Source organism: Canis lupus, chromosome 11, assembly GCF_048164855.1.
Source record: "Canis lupus baileyi chromosome 11, mCanLup2.hap1, whole genome shotgun sequence".
In the NCBI taxonomy this organism is placed as follows: Eukaryota; Metazoa; Chordata; class Mammalia; order Carnivora; family Canidae; genus Canis; species Canis lupus.
This window is the reverse complement of record NC_132848.1, coordinates 46573691-46592725: the sequence shown is the minus strand read 5'-3', so window position 1 is coordinate 46592725 and position 19035 is coordinate 46573691. Positions and strand designations below refer to the sequence as shown.

General features: G+C 47.2%; 1 protein-coding gene across 1 annotated transcript in view; it reads right to left on the bottom strand.

Annotated features, from left to right (window-relative positions):
* Window positions 1-222: 222 nt before the first annotated feature.
* CRACDL (CRACD like) overlaps window positions 223-19035 on the bottom strand; it is a 79703-nt gene continuing 60890 nt past the window's right edge. The window contains exons 8-10 of the mRNA XM_072842673.1: window positions 3052-3233; window positions 1912-2056; window positions 223-1059 (exon numbers count right to left, since the gene is read on the bottom strand). Of these exons, the coding sequence (XP_072698774.1) occupies window positions 920-1059; window positions 1912-2056; window positions 3052-3233 (467 nt within the window). The 3' untranslated portion in view covers window positions 223-919. The remainder of the gene's footprint in view (window positions 1060-1911; window positions 2057-3051; window positions 3234-19035) is intronic.

Below are 19035 nucleotides of genomic sequence, written 5' to 3'. Positions count from 1 at the left end.
AATAGATAAAAACAGAGAAGAACCTACATTATCTTCTGATTTCCAAAAATAAACACTGAAATTTTATTGGAAAAAAGAATCTCAAAAAACCCCAAATCAACCCAACTGGGATTCTGAATGGTATATATATGTACACAATGAAACTCTATATATGGCATTTCACTCATTGCTGGAGGACATTCTCCAAGCATCAGTAGAAAACATTTACACATATGACAGAAGCATGTTTGAAACCTTTTATTGAACAGGCAATGCATTGTGCAATGGTTAAGGACACAGATGCCTTGTGGAAAAGTTTAAAAATTATTTTTGGAAACAGTCTGTGAATTGCTGAACCTGGCTATGTTCCTTCCACTCCTGAGAGTGACTATCTTCAGGAAAACTGTTTTATAGCTGCTCTTGGAAACGGCATCCCTGTTTTACCAAAAATGTCATGCCTAATAGTAAACATGAAAGGAGAAGACGGGGTCCACAGGCAAGACAAGAACCAGAGACACAGGTTGATCTCAGGTGGAAGCATAGAGACATGTCCTCCTAGAAGACCTCGGTCTCCTCTGACCTTGCAGGCGCTTCTGACTTAGGCATTCATAGTTCGCTTCTTTGCTTCTACTCTCTTCCTGTCCAAGCCCTCTTTATCAAGGCAATTCTCAAAGACTCACATTCATACCTTTGGGCACAGGACCTTGTTCCTGGCCCTTTTCAATGGTGTTCTTGTTTTAGGGCACCTCTGGCCCAGGGTTGCGGCTGTGTGTCTGTCTTTGTTGGCCTGGTTCCTTCCTCTTCCCCAAGCTTGCTCTCCCATAACTTGATGATAAAATCACTCTTCAGCTTCACAGTTTGTTTGTCTTGATTTACTGGCAGTTTTTGACTAAAGTGACCCGTCAAGGTAGTGGACATTCTGTAGCAGCAGGCTGTCAGCCTATTTTATAATTTGGGGCATGTCACTCCAAGCTTGAGATTTCTTTCTGGCAAGTTCCATCCAGGATGGCTGATCTGTGCTGGCATAACTGGCTCTCTTCAGCTGATGCAATTCTTTCTCCGTCATCACTGCAGACTGAGCTGCTGGAAAGAAGACAAAACAAACAGAAACATGAGAAATGAGTTTAGATTCCCACTTAAGCCTCTTGTGTTTCTTTAAAATATATGTCAAGGTCTCAACTGTGGTCTCAAACATAAAATCCGTTAATGCATAAACATGTAAAGAAGATTTAGGCATAGAATAATTTATGTAATAAAAAAGCCTTAAGAACAGCAGACCCCAAATGGTTCCAGGAATGCAGTGAGGTGAGAGAAACTTTCAGAATAAAACTGCCAAGAACTCTGGAGATCGGTTTGCACAACGGTGTGAATATTCTTCACACTGCCAAACTGTACACTTAAGAGTGGCTAGGATGATAAATTTAGTTGTATGTATTTTACCACAATGAAAAGTATATTTAAAAATACTGATACACGTGACAACAGAGACGAATCTTGAAAACATTATGCTTGGTGAAAGAAGCCAGATACATTTTATTTTATGATTCCATTTATGAGAAATGTCCCCAAAAGGCAAGTATAGGGAGACAGAAAGTAGATTAGTGGTTGCCTAGACCTGGGCTGGGGAACAGTGAATGACTGTAAATGGGCATGAGGTTTCTTTTTAGGGTGAGGAAGTATTCTAAAATTGGATTGTGACGGTTGTACAAGTCAGTAAATATATTCTCATTGTCAATATATAGTTGCTGAATTGTACACTTAAAACAGGTGAGTCTTATGGCACATAAATGTCATGTCAGTAAAAGCTGTTTAAAAACGTCAATGTGGCAAAGTCATTCGGAAAAAGAAAACAAGACCAAAAAAAAAAAAAAAAGCAGAACCAATCCCAGAAACGTATTCTAAAGTGTTTGGTGCTGCTTGCAGGTTTCATACCCAAGTTCTGGTGGGACAATGAGATTCCTCGTTGCAGCCCCTCCTGGAGGCAGAGCTTTGTCCCTTGCCTCCGGTCCACAGTGGGCTTGGCTGGAGCCACCAGGAAAGACTTGCTGCGGACAAAGTCAGCTTGTTTCATGGGCTCCTAATAAGACAGAAGAGAGACACATGCTGTTCGGTCACCTGAGATTCCGAGAGGGGGCAAACATAACCAAAGGCAACAGGCTACAACATTTCTCCGCCAAGATGAGTCATGCCACTGGTACTTTTTTGGCAGAACTGTGACGTGGGCCCTTGCTGAGAGGAGCCTTTCGAATGCCAGACTCAGGCCAATGTGGGGCCTGCTATTAAGCTTACACAGGCATCATAGCTTCTGCGCTGTCCCCATCCTTGGCCTTCGCCCCACCTGTTGGATGGCAGGGGTCTCATTTCAAAGTCAAAGTGAATTGTATTTAGAAATAGTTTTGAGATTTTTTTATGACACTTGGTATGAACATGAATGCCCCACACCAAAACAGCTAGTTAATATTTGCTTTATACGTTCCCCTAGCCTTCATGAAGGTTTTCAAGGGTAGGCACGATGGAGGTTTGGGTTCAAACGACAGAAAGCAGGCTCAGGCTCATTCCCTCACACAGCTGGAACACATTCACAGGTTTATCACGGAGGCTAGCAGGGGGAATACGAAAGCTGTGGGTCTCATCCTGCTTCTCAGCATCGTTGCTTGGACTTGAGAATGCTGTTTCAGTCCGGAGTGCAAAGCAGAAACCCGGCTTCCAGCCCTACAGCCCCAGGTGAGGAATAAGACCCCGCAGGCAGTCAGCAGAGCAGCAAAGCAGGGCTCGTCCATCAGCGCGCAATGAGCCGAGATGGAGCTGCTGACATGGTCACCAGGCTTCTCGCTGAGAAGTTATTTTAGCCCCGTTCCATTTCTCCAGATGCTGAGCTGTGTTGCCTAGGAGGCAGGGAGCAGAGGGCTGCCTCCGCTGCCTAAGCGATCTCCGGCTTCCATCAGCCCGGCGCACGCAGAGGGCGGCCGCCAGCAGGCATCACAGGCCAGGGCCCCTGCCACCACCACGCAGCCCCGGCTCTCGGGCCGGTCCCTCCCGTAGCTAGAGACAGAAAGCGTTTGCTCTAAGCACCTGGGCTCTCTCGGGCGCCTTGGAGGGCTTTCCTATTTCAGCCTTCCCCGTGCGGGCCCCGGCCTTGTCGGCCTTGTCGTCCTGGTTTGGGGGCTGGTCCGAGGTCCCTCGTCGCTTCTGCCGAGCGATGGTGATCCAGGGTGGAGCAGGCTGGCCCTCGGCGGCAGGAGGCGGCCCCTTCTCTGTGGGTGAAGACACAAGGTTACGCAAAACATCCCAGCCCCTGTCCAGTCTCAGCTTTGGCTTCTCCCACACACACCCACACAGAGGGGCAGGGGGCCCGGGTGGGTGAGGGAGGAGGAAAGAGGGTCTGGGAGCCCTTCTGGCCAAGACGATTACTTTTCTTTAAGGGACTTGGTTTTGTTTTCTCATTTCAAGGTGCATCAAAGAGATGATGCTCCTCTAGTCTGAGCCACAAAATCTTAAATGCAGCTGTTCCTATCTATATATGCATTTTAAAGCCATCTTCCTCCGACAGAATACTTTCACAGGTGTATCAGAAGCCCCCTGAATCCGAAGGTTCCCCACCAGCCTGCCTCTGCCACCACACAGAACAAAGACGGAAGCGGATCCCCAGAGGCCTGGCACCTGCCCCCACCCCCACCCCGCTACCCCTTCTACACAGTGCCCCTCAGTCAGCAAGGTGAAGGCAGGGTCCCTGTCATAGCAACACATGAGACGTCTGGGATGAGTCAGTGTCGTTCTGCATGGCCTGACAATGCCCCCCGCCCCCCCCCCCCCCCCCCCGCTCTGCTGTGATAGGGTATTACTCTGTTCCTGTTTCTGCATCTAGTCTTTTTCTCTCCATCCCCAGGGGCACCAAGGAGGGGCAGGGGACAGGAGCCACGGCTCTGCAAGCTTCAGTCTCATGTCAGAGTTGGGAAGGGCCTCTGGCTTCACACACTGACCTCTCCCTGGGAGGGCAGCTGGAAATGGCTCCCGCTCTCCTGGCGGCTGCCTGCTGGTCCCTGGTGGGGGGACCCCAGCTCTACCTCTTCCATTCATCCCTTGACCCCTTCTGCCGCTTCGGGCTCTCCCTGGCCTCCGACTTCTTCCCTGCTGCTCTGCAAAGTGCTTGGCTCTCGCACAGCTCAAAAAGAACTCTCCCCTGAGCCTCACCGGCCCCTGTTCTGGTCCACCCTCCACTCCAGTGGCCTCTGCCTGTGTCTCTTCAGCTAACTCCTGACCGGGCTACAGCAGGAACATTGCTCCCTCCAGCCACCTGACTGCTGAGCCATAAATCCTGAGGTCTCCCCGTTCCAACCTGCTCTACCCTCCCCCCCCCCAGCACTGATGGGGCTGCAGAACCACGCTTGGGAGGCCTCTCCTCCGTGGGTGTTCCCTCTCCAGGTCCTCGTCGGACTCTTGCTCCTAAACCTGGGAATCTCCTCGTTCCTGACCCTTAACCTCATCTCTTCTTCCCTAAAGTGTTCCCAATTCTGTTTGATTTCAACACTCAGATCTGCTCAGACTACTTTCTATTAGCTACAGCTCAATGTTTCTGCTCTCCTGCTCCTCCAGCCTCCCTCCCTCCTTCCATCCTTCCTGCCCACCCGCCCACTGTTCAGTGCTTGCAATGCGCAAGGACTGTGTGAAATGCTAAGGTGGAAAAATAAACAACCAGTTGTTTGTTCTTTCAAAATCTCAAAGTCTGTTGGGGGAGACGAAATACAAATAAGCAACTCTGGTGGAAACTGGAAGATGCTACAGTTTACAAAGTGCTGGGTGGATACAGGGCCTCACACTGACTGGTACGTGGCAGGGCAGGTGCTATCTGGGTTGGGACCTGGAGAAGGGACCTTCCAGGCAGAGCAGAGGGGCAAGGAAAGGCCTCCAGGTGGAAGGGGCAGCTGTGGGCAGGCTGGCTGAGAGGGGCTGAAGGATCAAGCAGGGGCCGACTGAGAAGGGTCTTCTTGGCCATTTTTCTGTCCATAATGGGGAGCATGGGGTTTCAACCAAGGGCACACTCTGGAGGCTGTGTGGAGAGGAAGTCAGATGGGGAAGGCTAGTGAGGAGGTGAGGAGGGAGGCTGTGGCCACAGTCCAGGAGGTCATGAGGGATTGGACACCCTGTTCCAGAATCATCCTTGCTTGCCCACAAATGTTCTGCCCAGCTGCTGCCTCCTCCATGAAGCCTGCTCTGGTCAGCCCAGCTCAACATGCTCTCCCTCTCCTAATCCTTCTGTGACTCTCTTAAGAATGTGCCCCACTGCTTGGTGCTAAATATATCTGCTGGTTCACTGTCTACCTCACTGATAGATGCTTTTGGTCATTAAAACTTCTTATTTATTTAACAGACGCATTCCACGGACCACGCACCAAGTAGTGTTCTAATATTAGCTCATTTACGATGCTCTTTTGCATTTTATCTCTTGTCCAGAGAACCCAGTGATTGTCAGGCACACAGAAGCTGGTTGCGTGTTTTATAAAAGTCTTCATTTCTCATCCCTTAACCTCAATCCCTCATTCCAGGGAGGAATTGACTCTGCAGGGAGTCCTCATGGTCTTTCTGGACTTCAACTTTTTTCCTAAAAAGGTTTCTTCCCACTTCTCCTTTGATCCTTTCCTTATACTCAGTGACAGTCGTGCCCTCTGCTCTCTCCTGGCCCGAGTGGGATGTCCAGTAGTGCCGTCCTCCTAGCTCTGCCCCGCTTGTGCTGGTTGGGAGCCTTTGACACAACACAGGCAGACTGGAGGGAGGGAGTTCACTATGGGTTTAAACTCATTACCTGAGTCAACAAGATATTCTGAATAATTCTGTCAAGAAGTGTGCACAGAGAGAAAGATTCCACTTGGGAGTATTAAGCTGGAGGCTGAGTGGCAGCTGTGAAATGCCAAGGTGGCCTGGCACCTCTGAGTGCTCTGGCTGGCTTTCCAGCCCCTTGGGTCTGCGTGGGGCCACTGGCACACGTGTCATTCTCACCAAAAGGGTATAAGGCAGCTCTGATGAATTCCTAGACGCTAACTGGGCCAAAGAGAGTATTAAAAAAAAAAAAATCACTGGAAAAAGTTATGTAGAACAGGGGCTCTGCAGCATTCCTGGGAACTGTGGGCAGACTGGGGCTGGGGGGCCTCCTGGGCCAGGCTCAAATCCTATTCTCTTGTCCAGTGTGCTCATGGGAACTGCAAGAGGTGGTTTTTCTTTCCTTACACTGCGAGTCTGCTGGCAGAATTCATCCCAAGCAGAGAAGGGGCACTGACCTCTGCTTTGCCTGTCAGTGGGTAGCAATGCTTCAGGCCGTACTCTGTAAGTGTGCACACACGTGTCAGAGGTTCGTGGGCAGGTCCAGGGGAGTGAGCAAGTGCTGCACCTGCGCCAGGCTATGCCAGAGTGGGATTAAACAACCTATAATGGCAGCGTCACCAAACCTGGGCCAGGCATTTGACCAGGATCTTTCACCAACCACTTCTCTTTCTTGGTTCCTCCTCCTTTTCCCTGAGAGGTGGCCTTTCCTTGTATTCTGTGCTCTCTCCTTGCCCACCCTCTTCCTTGTCAGGAAGACAAGTGGACCACAAGGACCCTGCCAGCTTCTAGACCTTTTCACAGGATGGTCCAGGGCCAGACTCAGGAGTGGTGGGTGAGATTCCAGACACAGGAAGCAGAGAGAAATCCACTAAGCATCCTATCAGGGTTCAGAGGAGCTTGAGATTCCACCTGGAGCCTCACGTACCCCCACAGATAAGTGCCTGTTCCAGGTGGGCCCAGGCACAGCAGCTGGAGAATCTGTGCTGCTCAGGGGCAGAAGGCCCAGGTGGCCACTCTGGTCTGTGCCCCCATTTTTCCTGCACCTGGCACCGCAGCAGGGGCAAGGGTTGTGGGGGTATGTGCGCCATACTCGCAAGGGAAGGGTGTAGAAGGGAATGAAGACACAGATATCGTGCAGGACAAGGCAGGTTTCAGACGCCAAAGACCTTCCTGTGTGAAACTCTAGAGCATAAATATGCAGGGTCAAGGTTCAACCGTAAATAGCTTCTGAGATTAAACATGTTCAAAATGTCATTAATCCCAGGATAATATAGATGTGGCAGCAGATTAAATAAAAGGAGCTGAAAACATTCCTTTGTTTACTTCTTTCTGCCTCAACGCACAGACAACCTTAGTCTTCTGGGGATTTGGCTAAAGGGCTCTGACATCTCAATTTCTCCTCCCCAAATGACAACAGGTTTTTCAAGCTGTCGGGTTTGTGCCTGGGTTTGCAATGAACAGCCCAGGAACATTTCTCACGCACAGGAAACCACCAATTCATGTCTGTATCTGTATGATCTCCTTTACTGAGAGTCTGAAAGAGACAGACTGTGCCAAACACATCTCCCCTGGAAAGAAAGGCAGCAAACTTGATCTGTTATACAGCATACGTTGAGTAAAATTTCCGGAAGATGGAATGCTCTAGATGCAGGAAGCTGTGACAGCCACAAAGCTGGCCCTAAGTGATTTCACACAAGGGTAACATTTGATTGGGGAAAATAATTTTTTTTTTTGTTATTTTGAGGCTATGGTTTTGTCCAAGAGGGAGGCTATACATTTAGCTTTTCTCCAGATTCCTTCCTTTTTCTTAACATGCTCTCCCACCTCAAAGGTTGAGTTTGAAAAGTATATTTATTGTTCAAGCATTCATTTCCAAGAGCTCTTGTTCTTGAGGTTGGTTCAATAGGCTGTGGTAATGAGGGCTGCTTCCTCCCTGGGGCCAGGAAACAGAGCAGCTACTGATGTGGCCCTGGGGCCTTCAGGGCTAGGAATAAGGCCTTGGGCTAGCAAGGCGCTTTTGGGCAAATTCCAGAACCTCTCTGTGACTCAGTTTCAGTGTAAAATGAGGAAAGGAGCAGTGTGAACCTCTCCTAATGTGACTGAAAATTGAACAAGATCATCCACTATCTACACCTCCTACATGACTGTGAAGATATAATGGGATAACCCACGGGAAGCACTTAGCACAGTGCCTGGCACCACGTGAGCTAAAGAGTGTGAGCTGCCCCCGCAACGGGTGCTGCTGGTATTCTGTTGTTATTCCCACTTGAGGAGAGATGCAGACTTTGGTCAAATCCTAGCCAGGACATTAGGGAGGCCAGTAAGCCATTTGCCAGTGTTCTCTCCTGTGATAAAAACCAACCCAACCCAAACTAGATTAAACAACAAATCAAGCACTGGGTTGTCCCCCAGTCTTTTGCTGAGCCAGGCGGCCAGGCTGACGCTTGGTTCCCGTGGACATAGTCCATGAGGGTTTGAGCAGACTACATCTTGTTGCTGGGCGTGTCCTTGTCTTCCTATGAGCCACACCGTAAGGGCAGGTGCCCTTTCCTGGTCATCTCTGTGTCTGCTATGTTCCTCATGGGCTGGGGAGGGTTGGAAGGGCCAGCGAGGTCTGAACAAAGCCATGCAGTCTGTGTCATGGAGGAGGCTGGCCCAAGTAATGCGCCCTCCGAAGCCACACTCTCTAGAATAGCAAGCAATTTGTTCCTCCTGGTAGATCTTATGCATAGTGGACAGCTGGCTGCCAGGCAGGAAGGCTCTGATGCAGCTACACACTGCCCAAGACGGCAGCTCAGTTTTCATCCATCTTCCCAGGAGCCTACTGTATATTGAAAATACCTCCCTCTCCCCAACTCTAAATACAGTGGGGAGGAAAACCATACAGTTTTTGGACCTATGTTTGGCATTTTAACCAAGCTATTTGTATACAGGAAGACTTAAAATGAACCATTCACAAAATCCTCAATGTTAAACCACTTCTAGAGATATCCAACTGGCCCTTTGTGAGGCAGAGGACGCTTATCACCTCATTTTGACTTACTGGTCAGTGATTTTTTTTTTTCTTTTTGGAGCCTATTATAATTCAGCCTTGGGTACGGTTTTCTTCCATTCAGAAAGCCTTCTGTAATGACCCACTGAGGGGATGAGGCTGGGACTCCAGCAGTGGTCTACACCCCATGTGACAGGCAGGGCACAGCTGTGAGTCTGGAAGCTGGGAGCTGTCCTGAAGACGGTCTTCTGAGTGAGAGGCAATGGGCTGTACAATGTGAACTGCCAGGGTTTCCTGCCCTTTGGCTGAGAAAAAGAAAGCAATCTCTACCCTAAGCTAACACAGAGCAGGATGGTGGGGTTCTTCGGCCTCTAGAAAGTTTAGTGTATGCTGCCATTTGTTGAAGCTGCAATTTTTAAGAATCCTTTCACAAAATGTCTTCCTTATTTACCAAAGTACACATGCACATGGTACAAATTCAGAAAGCAGGTAAAAGTATACACAAGGAGAGGAAAGTTTCCCATAAATCAATAACCCAGGAGAGCTGTGCTAACGCTTTGGCATGCTCCTTCGAATCTTTTTCCGTTATGCTGTCATCTTAAAAATACGTATCAACGGCTCATTCCCAGCTTTGCAAAAACATTCTTTGCGGAAGGAGAGGCCTGAGTTTACGCTCTAAGAGTTCTGATCTAAAGTGCATGCATCATTAACATCTGTCACAACTAGCTGAAGCCAGAACAGCGCCTAGGTGCTCCAATAACAGAGCAAACAGCCTCCATGTCTGCTCTCCCCCAGGTCCTCTGCCACCGCCCCGGTTTACATGGGGGCGACGAGGTGTGTAAACACACACAGAGGGGACTGCTGGCGTGGGCGTGGGATCCTGGACTCTGGGGCCATGTGGGGCCTCACCTATGCTGAGGGTTTACGCCAGGCTTCCTGTATGAGAGGCAAGGGCTTGTTTTTTTTTTTTTTTTTTTTTTTCTTTTAAAGCATTTTTCCATCGATTGTCAGTCTCAGCTTCTGCAGACAGTCCCTGATCAATACATGCTGGCCAAGTCTGCAGGGGCGCCTCACCACTTCTGTCCATGAGCCAGGCTGGGCCAGCTCACAGTCGAACTTGGGCTTTTAATTCTCATGAGAGCATTTGTCTCAAAACTGTGCTGACCGTGTGGGGAGTCAGGGCTTTTCACAGAGCAAGCTCCCTTCCTGAATGACGTGTGATGGGGCTGTGGTCTACTTCTACCTCCAAATTAAACTGGTTGCCGTTCCTTCCTTTCCTCAGTCAGCCAAGCAGCCAGTCCTCACTGTTCGCGGATTCCGTATTTGTGAATTCGTCTACTCACTAAAATGTCTTTGTAATGCCCAAACCGGTTCTTGTGACCCCTCGTGGTCCTCTGCACACATGTGCAGAGCAGTGAGACATTTGAGTCTCTGGTCGAGCCTGGTCCTAGCTGATGTCAAACAAGGGGACTCCCTGTGTTTCTTTTCCTGTTTCTGCTTTCATATTGTAAACAGATGTCCTTTTCGTGGTAAACTTAGTGCTACATATTTTTGCATTTTTGTGGGTTTTTTTCTTTTTTGGTGATTTTACTGTCTAAAATACCCCCCACCATCTACTAACGTTAAAGTGCTGTCCAGCATTCCCGAGCACAAGAAGACTGAGGAGCCTCATGGAGAAAGTACGTTTGTCAGATGAACTTCATTCAGGTGTGAGTTTCAGTTTTGTTGGCTGGGAGCTGGATGTCAATTAATCAGCAATACATATAATATGGTGTCTTTAAACAGAAACACACAGAAAACAAGGTCATGTGCTGATCAGCTGACAAAATGTAATCAGAGGCTCACTACTATGATTTCTACTCTATTTCTTCTAGGAGCAATAGTTCGGTATTCAATAATGCAGTATCCACAGCAACTTTATGGAGCATAACTACTCTAAATAATGAGAATCACCTGTACCTGATGAGTGCCCACGAGGCAGCAGGCCTGGAGGCAAGTGCTGAGTCTAATCCAACACCTCTCTCCAGGGCACTGCACACAGGCTCTCCTGAAAGAGCAATCCGGAACCTAGGAATCCTTCGACAGTTAACATATGGTCCTCAGTCCAGGAATGAGTTCCAGAGCCCGCTGGCAGGGAGCACCGGGGCCCTTGGGGGTATTGGTCTTACTCTGTTTCTTGTCTGATGTGTTTGGTGTGTGAAAATTCATTGAACTGCACACATAAGATCTGTGTATTTCTTTGCATGTTTATCATTCTTCAGTAAAAAGCAAACAAAACAAAACAAACCACCCATGAAAACTACTCTAAGATAATCAGGACTAACCTGGTGCTCAGGTAGCAAGGAGGAAGAAGAGCCCAGCTCTCCACTTGGATACAGAAATGAGGCAAGTTTGCTCCATGAAGCTGTTTCCACACTGCAGTCAGGCAAGGCTACTGTAGGAGGGGGTGAGGGCTCTCCATCAGCAGAACCTTCCCATCCTCTTCACGTCCCCTCAGCTCTCAAAAGCACCATGAGGTCCTTGGACCACTTGCCTTTCCTCCTGCTACGCCCTCAGCCAGCCAACCTCCTGCTTCTCTCCATCCTCTGAAGTCTTATCCTGAATCCTTCCTCCTCCATCTCCTCTCTTAAGCAAGACCCCACAGATCAGCGGGGGCAGAGACATATCTCTCTCAACACTCACTTCATAGCCTCATGGCAAAATGGAACTCTCAAGAAGGTAACAGCTGTGTCTGAGAGCCTATTTCCTGACCACCAGGGCCACACTGTCCTTACGGCTTGTCCAGACTCCAAGGTCAGGAGGCACTGCCAGGGTCTCCTCTGCACCCCAGCTCCTAAAACCCACCTTCAGACCTACAGATTTCCTCTCTCACAATCTTCAAACCCACGTGACAGGGAAAAAATGCCACTGTTATTTTAAATAGTTCTGGTAGCTTGTTTATATCCTAAGAGGTGAGAGTCCATGACTGTGCCCTTTTTTCCTGGTGTCATGGACAGTCTCTGTGGAGCATGTCACGCTTGCTCACCCCACATAGGGCACACTTGGTCAGACAACACTGGTGACTCTCAGGGCATCATGGTTTTATAAGTGCTTCAGTCCTGGTGAAAGGGCAGATGAAATCAGGAGGTTTCCCAATGTCAGCATTTATGAGGGTCTGATAACACAGCATATTCCTCAGGGGGCAGTGGTCAGTCCTTGTCCAAGGGCAGGAGTTTATGCAGGCCACCACAGTGGGAATTTATGTGAGTCTCTTCCCCAGGGGGAGGCCTGGGGTCTGCTTTTTTTTTTTCTTGTTGTTGTTATAGCACCAGCTATAACTGGGCTCTTGTTGCTCAGAGGGAAAAATCCATGAAAAAGCATTTATAAACAAAAATCAATGCACGAATCATATCTGGATTGGGATATGTAGGGTTGGGAACCTGGGCCCATGCGGGCACATTTACTGGGGGGTATCCCAGGTGTCACATGCTTTGCATGGCTCTTTTCTTAACTTTAGGTGCAGCTGCCCAGCTCTCTGCATGGTAAGGCAGGCAGACATCCCCAAAGTGTCCAGCCCAATCCCCTCATCTCAAAGTGGACACCCAGGAAGCCAGAGACAGGCTCAAGGACATAGAGCTGTGATACACAAGCTGCACTCAAAGTCCAAAGTAATCAGACGGGCCCTCACCCACAGGGCTTAGATTCCTCTTCCTCTATCATCTCTCACTTCCCCTGGACAGGCAGAGAAATTCCTCCCCACCCAAGAAATGTTCACAGCAAAGGTGTGTTCAGTCTTGATTTCCATAGCCATATCGTCTTCCTAATGACCCTCATGAGCTTCCTTGTAATGTAAAAATCTTTCCAATCCCCATTTTAGAGACATGAACAGAGAATCACATGGATCAAAGGACTTGTTCAGGATCGTATAGCCCATATGTAACAAAGATGGAATCTGAACACAGGCTTTTTCTTTACTCTTCATTCACTACCTCGCAGACCATCTCATATTAAGGAGTATGATCCCACAACTTTCCCATACACCATTCTCTCCCCATTATAACTTACTTGTTGAGTGGTAAACAACAGTTCTCGGCCTTGGCACTATTGAGACTTGGGGCTGGATGATTATTTGTTGTTGGGGGCTGTCCTGTGCACCATGATATGTTTAACCTCTACCCACTAGGTGCTGGTAGTGTCTCCCTCCCACCACAGTGTAACAATCAAGTATGTGTCCAGATACTGCGAAAAGTTTTCTGGGGGACAGAGCCGCCCCCAGGTGAGAACCACCACAGTGTAGAGTAATAGCAAAGGGCACATGGCTGCAGAGGTGGTCTACGTGGCACCAAATTCCCCTCTACAGTTCACCTGCTATGTTCCTTTTGGCAAGTTCTTTGACTACATTCCACCATTCCCATTTATAAAATAGGATTATTGTCAGAAATTAAAATGTAAAGCATTCAATATGATTCTTGACACTTAGTGAGTGCCTAATATACAGTAACTCTTATTGTCATTATTTACCTGCATACTGAGTGTGTATAAGTGGTGGGTAAATCCACCACAGACCCTGACTTTGGGAAGCTGATGTAGTGAGGGAGACAGACATACAGACAGGTGAAAGTATTACAGGACAAGCACAACCTTATAGGGTGTCAGGAAGATGCTACTTGCCCCAAAACAGTGCCATTTAACAGACCTTTCTCCAGTGGTGGAAATGACCTTTGGGCTGCCAGCTAGTCATAAGATATGGGAGTGCTGAGTCCTTGAGATGTGGCCAGTGTGACTGAGGAACTGATTTTTCAAATTTAATTTTAATTCGTTTACGTTTACATTTAAACAGCCACACATGGGGCACCTGGCTGGCTCAAGTGGGTAAAGCATGCGACTGATCTTGGGGTCCTGAGATCGAGCCCCACGTTGTGGGGAGAGTTTATTTAAAACAAAACAAAACAAAACAAAACAAAACAAAACAAAATAGTCACATGAGGCTAATGGTTCCATGTTGGTTAGTTTACACAGATTTGGATCCTTGCTACTCAAATGTTGGTCTGTAGGCCAGCAGTACTGTCATCAGAATCAGAATCTCCATTTACATGAGATTCACAAACACTTGTAAGTCTGAGAAAATGCTGCCCTAGCATTGGCATTTCAACGCTGGCCTCACATTAGAATCACCTGCAGAGCTTTAACACTCCCATTGTCTGGGCTCACCCTGCACCTATCAACCTGAGCCCAGCACTGGGAGCTAATGATCTCAATGCTGCTCCAAGCTACCAGCTTGCAGGAGCCTGAGCCCACGATGCCTTCTGGCTGACAGAGTGCCTGACCAACCAGGTGGTCCAATTCCTGGACCGGCTGATGCCCCTGCTCCAGGATCTGGTGCCCCCTGCCTTGTATCTGCCCGTCCACTCCCAGGGCTGCCCCGCAGGTGCCCACACAGTCCTCAACTCTGACCTCACCGCTCAGGCTCTCCGAACCCTCTGCCCAGGACACTAGCCTACTTTTGTCACGAAAATGTTGCTTCTTCCCTCTCTGAGTCCACATCCCCCACACTGTACTGAGCCCTGGGATAAGGCCCAGGGGGCTTCAGTCCCTGCACGAGGTTCATGGTTGCCCTGGAGAATGCTGCAGATGGACGGTGGGTGGCCCTGCCCCTCCACACCCTAGGGAATGGGCTGCACCTTTGTAGGAACCTGAATGCTGGGCTGCCAGGTTTTAGACAGAGCAAAGCACAGCATGACCCTGATCCCCTACAGTCCAGACCCTGCCCCAGATGGGAACCAGAGGATTCTCAATACCTTCCTGGTTATCCTCAGGTCCTGGCAGTCACTGTGGTCACTTCAGGATATGATGCAGGCTTTGGGTTGAGTCAGTATTAAGTCTCCTATTCCCCTGAATGCAGTGTCTGAGTGCTGGGGTGGGAAGGAGGACTGGCAGGGCTCTCCTTTGGCTGGCATCTGCCACTGCCTCTGTGAGCTTTGTCCAGCCAGGGGCTGGCAGGCACTTGAAAGAGACCCAGGGATGCCCCCCTACAGCTGCACCTCTCTGGCTATGACTTCCCTCCCCTCCAGCCCCTGCTGTGTCCCTTTGCCCTCTCCATCAGGCAGGGCTCTGGGAGCACAGGTGAGTTAGGTGGCAACCTTGGTGGCCTTAGTCCAGCATCGGTCTCCCAGCTGCAGGGCACATGTGCCCAGGTCTCCAAAAAGCCCCACAGAAGGCCCCTTTATAGATTCTGGACAAGGGAGGGCTCCCTGGTCCCATCCCATTGAGTGGGGTCCTCGGAGAACTGTAGCTGCATTCCCAGAAGAAAGTGTTTTTGCAAAATGCCCCTCCTTCCTCTCCCGTCTCAGGACCCCCATGTATTCTTGGGGTGGTGGTCCATGACTCCCCACAATATTCTGCACACACATTCTCTCTGAGGTTTCATATTCCCATGTCAGTGTCCTCATTGGTTTAAACCAGGACAGAGAGAATCCCATTCCCATACACTGCTCCATGCCACACAGATGAGGATATTTTGGTACATCCTTAGGAAATTATGACTGTTCTGTTGGAAACTGTGGCACATTTTGTAGTTACAACGCTTTTGCTGCCCTGTGTATTACTATTGCTAATAATCTCGTTCTACAAAAGAGGAAATTAATACTCAGAGGTTAAGAAAACCACTGGCTCAGAATACCACAACCCCCAAAAGGTGGATCTTGGAGTAAAACCTCCATACCTACACTCTTCAATCTTACCACCCAGCCCCCCTGCCTTGCCCTTGGTGCCATGCAAACCGCAGCAGGGTACCACCCACAGGAGGCCAGGAGACCCCCAGGCACGGATACTCCACAGAGAAAAACAAAACCATGGATGTGCTCAGGGTGCTCCAGATGGAGTGCAGGAACGTGGAGTGCGCTGAGGGAAAGCAGGGGCATGTGCAGAGTGCAATGGGGAGCTGGTGGCAGGGGTGGGGCTGGAGATGTCAGAGGAAGTGAAGGAGTCGCAGGCGAACTTAGGAAGGCAGAAATGTTGACTTTGGCCAGAATCTACAAAGCCTTAAATGCCTTCCCCAGGGTCTTTTATTCCATTTAGTGGGAAGGCACTGAAGGTTTTAAAGAGGAAAACTCCATGTTTAGACCCAGACCTGGGAAGACAGAGTTGCAGGGAGGTGCTATGGGCATTGGGTTAAAGATCAGAAGCGCTGACATGAGGGCAGGATAAAGACACTCCACATTTAGGATGGCCAGGACCCACTGACAAGGAGGACATTTTTCATCCATCAGATTGAAAAAAAAAAATGACAGACTGACAACATCTAGTGCTGATGAGAGGGTGGAGAAACAGTCTCTATTCTGTGCAAAGAGGTAGGTGTAAACTGGTACCACCTTGATGAGGGACAATCTGAAGCTATTAAATTAAAACTGTGCATGCCCTTGAGTCAGAAAGCCCACTTTTAAGAATCTATCCTAAAGAAGCACTAGTGTGACTCCATGGAGAGAAAACAGACAAGAATGGTTATTGCAGCAAAAGGAAAAAAACTTCAGCACATTCGGAAATGCCCTTCAGTAGGGAAGGGCTAAATAAAACATGGTGGTACATGTACTACGTAGCCCTTAAAAGGAAGAAGATCGAGTGACTCATTCTGATCAGAAAAGAGGCCCGTGTCTCACTGCAGGGTAAAAATATCAAATTGTGAGCCAACACGTATAGCATTTTTGTGATTAAAAAAAGATTCACGTGCCTCTAACTGTATGTTGATATTGACGTAGCTCTGACTGCAACGGGCAGGGGAAAGAGCTGGTGGTGGTTCTTCCTGTGGGTGGGATTTGAGAGGTTCAGAGAGGGGTGCAGAAGAGGCAACTGTCACTTTTTGGTGCCATTTAAAAGATTATTTTAAAATTGACATAGAATAAAATTCTCCTTTTTTGTTATAGAGTTCTAGGAGTTTTTAACACACTTAGATTCTTATAAAAAGTCACAAACAGGATACAGACCAATGTCAACACCCCCAAAGAATTCTCTCGTGCTGCCCCTTTGTAGGGATCCTACCTCTATCGCCAACCCCTGACAAATACTGATCTGTTTAGATGTCCTGTAAATGGAATAACATTTTGTAATCTTTTAAGACTGGCTCCTTTCACTTAGCAAATGCATTTAGGATGTTATTGTGTGTACTGACAGTTACACGCATTCTTTTTTGCTGCTGTATAATACTCCATTGTTTGGATGACTGATTAAAGGATGTTTGGGGTGTCTCCAGTTTTTGGTGATTATGAATAATGTTGCTATAAACATTCATGTATAGGCTTTTGTGTGAACCTAAGTTTTCACTTATCTAGCACAAATATTTAGACATGGAAATGCTATGTCATAAGGTTAGTATATTTTTAATTCTGTAAGCTGCCAAACTGTTTTCCAAAGTGACTACACTGTTTTGCATTTTCACTAGCAATGTATGAGAGCTCTGGTTGCTCTGCATCCTCTCCAGGATGTGGACATACCAGCTTTTTTATTTCAGCCTCTCTAATATGTAATGAAGCTCATCACAGTCTTAATTGGTGTTTCTCTAATGGCTAATGATGTTAAACATCGTTTCATGTGATTATTTGCCATCTGTATATTCCCGCTGGTGAAATATCTGTTCATGTATTCTGTCCATTTTCTAATTGTATTTTTCGGCTTTGGACTATTGGCTTCTGGAAATGCTTTATATATTTTAGATAGTAGTCCTTTACTGGCTATATGGTTTGCAGATATTTTGTCACATTCTGTAGCCTGTCTTTTCATCCTCTTAATGGGGTCTTTGGTGGAGTGAAAGTTTTTAATGCTGCTGAAGTCTAATTCATCCATTTTTCCTCTTATTGATCATGCTTTCATGTCAAGTCTCAGAACTCTTTGCTTGGTCCTATGTTCCAAAGATGTTCTCCTGAAGTTCCTTAAAGTTTTACTGTCTCACTTTACATCTACCTCATTGACCCACTTTTGAGTTAATCATAGTACACAATGTAAGACTTAGGTCAAGGTTCCTATTTTTGCTTATGGATGTTCACATGCTCCAGAACCATTTGTTGAGGAGATAAAATAAATCCATGCAAATACAGCTTTTTTTTTTTTTTTAAACAAAGGCAAAAGTAATTCACTTGAGTTCCTTGGATCTGTAAGTTCATGTTTTTCAGAAATTTACTTTACAGTCACTATTCCTTCAGATTTTTTTTTCTGCTCAAATCTTCCTCTTCTCCTTCTGAACTCTTATGACATGAATGTTAGACTTTTTAATATTGTTCCTCCTGTTCCCCCAACAGGTATTTTTTTTTCTTTTTGTACTCAGGCTAGATATTTCCTGAGGTATTTTTTTTTTCTTTTTGTACTCAGGCTAGATATTTCCTGTTCATCTGTCTTGAAGTTCACAGACTCATTTGTCATCTCTCTTCTACTGAGTTCTTCTAATGAATCTTTTATTTCTGTAACTATGTTTTCCTGTTCTACTAAGATGCCTGTATTTTTTTTTTTATAGCTTCTATTTCTTTGCAGAGAATTTCAAGAGCACTCACTCTTACTTCATAGAACATCATATACTTGTTTCAAGTGTTTGGCTAACTTTGATTCCAGTTTCTGCTGCTAACACAGAATACAACAAAGCTTTGTGCCTAAAAATAGATGATTAATAATAAATTTCATATGGTGGATCTTACTAATATTCACAGAGAGCTTTATGTTCAAGCATAAGAGGGCACAAAGTAAGCAGTTTTTTTTTAAAAAAAACCCACAAAATTATGAGTTTGTTGTGTTTTTCTTTAAATACTATTGTTAAAAATAAAAATAAAGAAAGTGTCCAATAATGCTTAACATTTGGATCACCTCAAGATTGGCATTTACTGATTGCTTTTTTTCTTAGAGAATATTTTAGGTTCTCCTGATTCTTTTGTATATTAACTTTGGTTTATACCCTAGATATTTTGAGTGTTATGTTGAGAGTCAGTCCTGTTAAAATTCTCAAAGATTTGCTGTGCTGATTTTAGTTGGTCTCACGCAGGTGCAACTTGGAGATGAGCCCTGGACTTCACACACATAGGTAAAGGACCCTTCCTCAGGTGTCTCCTTTCTGTGATTTCCACCCCAAGGTTCTCTGGCTAGAAAACCAGGGTTTAGCCTCTGTACTGCTGTGTGCTCCTGTGACTGGGACCCCTCAGGGCAGAGTGGTGAGAGAAAGAGGCCTGTGGGATCACCACAAGCACACCTGTCACTGTTGTTACGGCTGTGGAGGGGCTGTAGCTTCACTACTG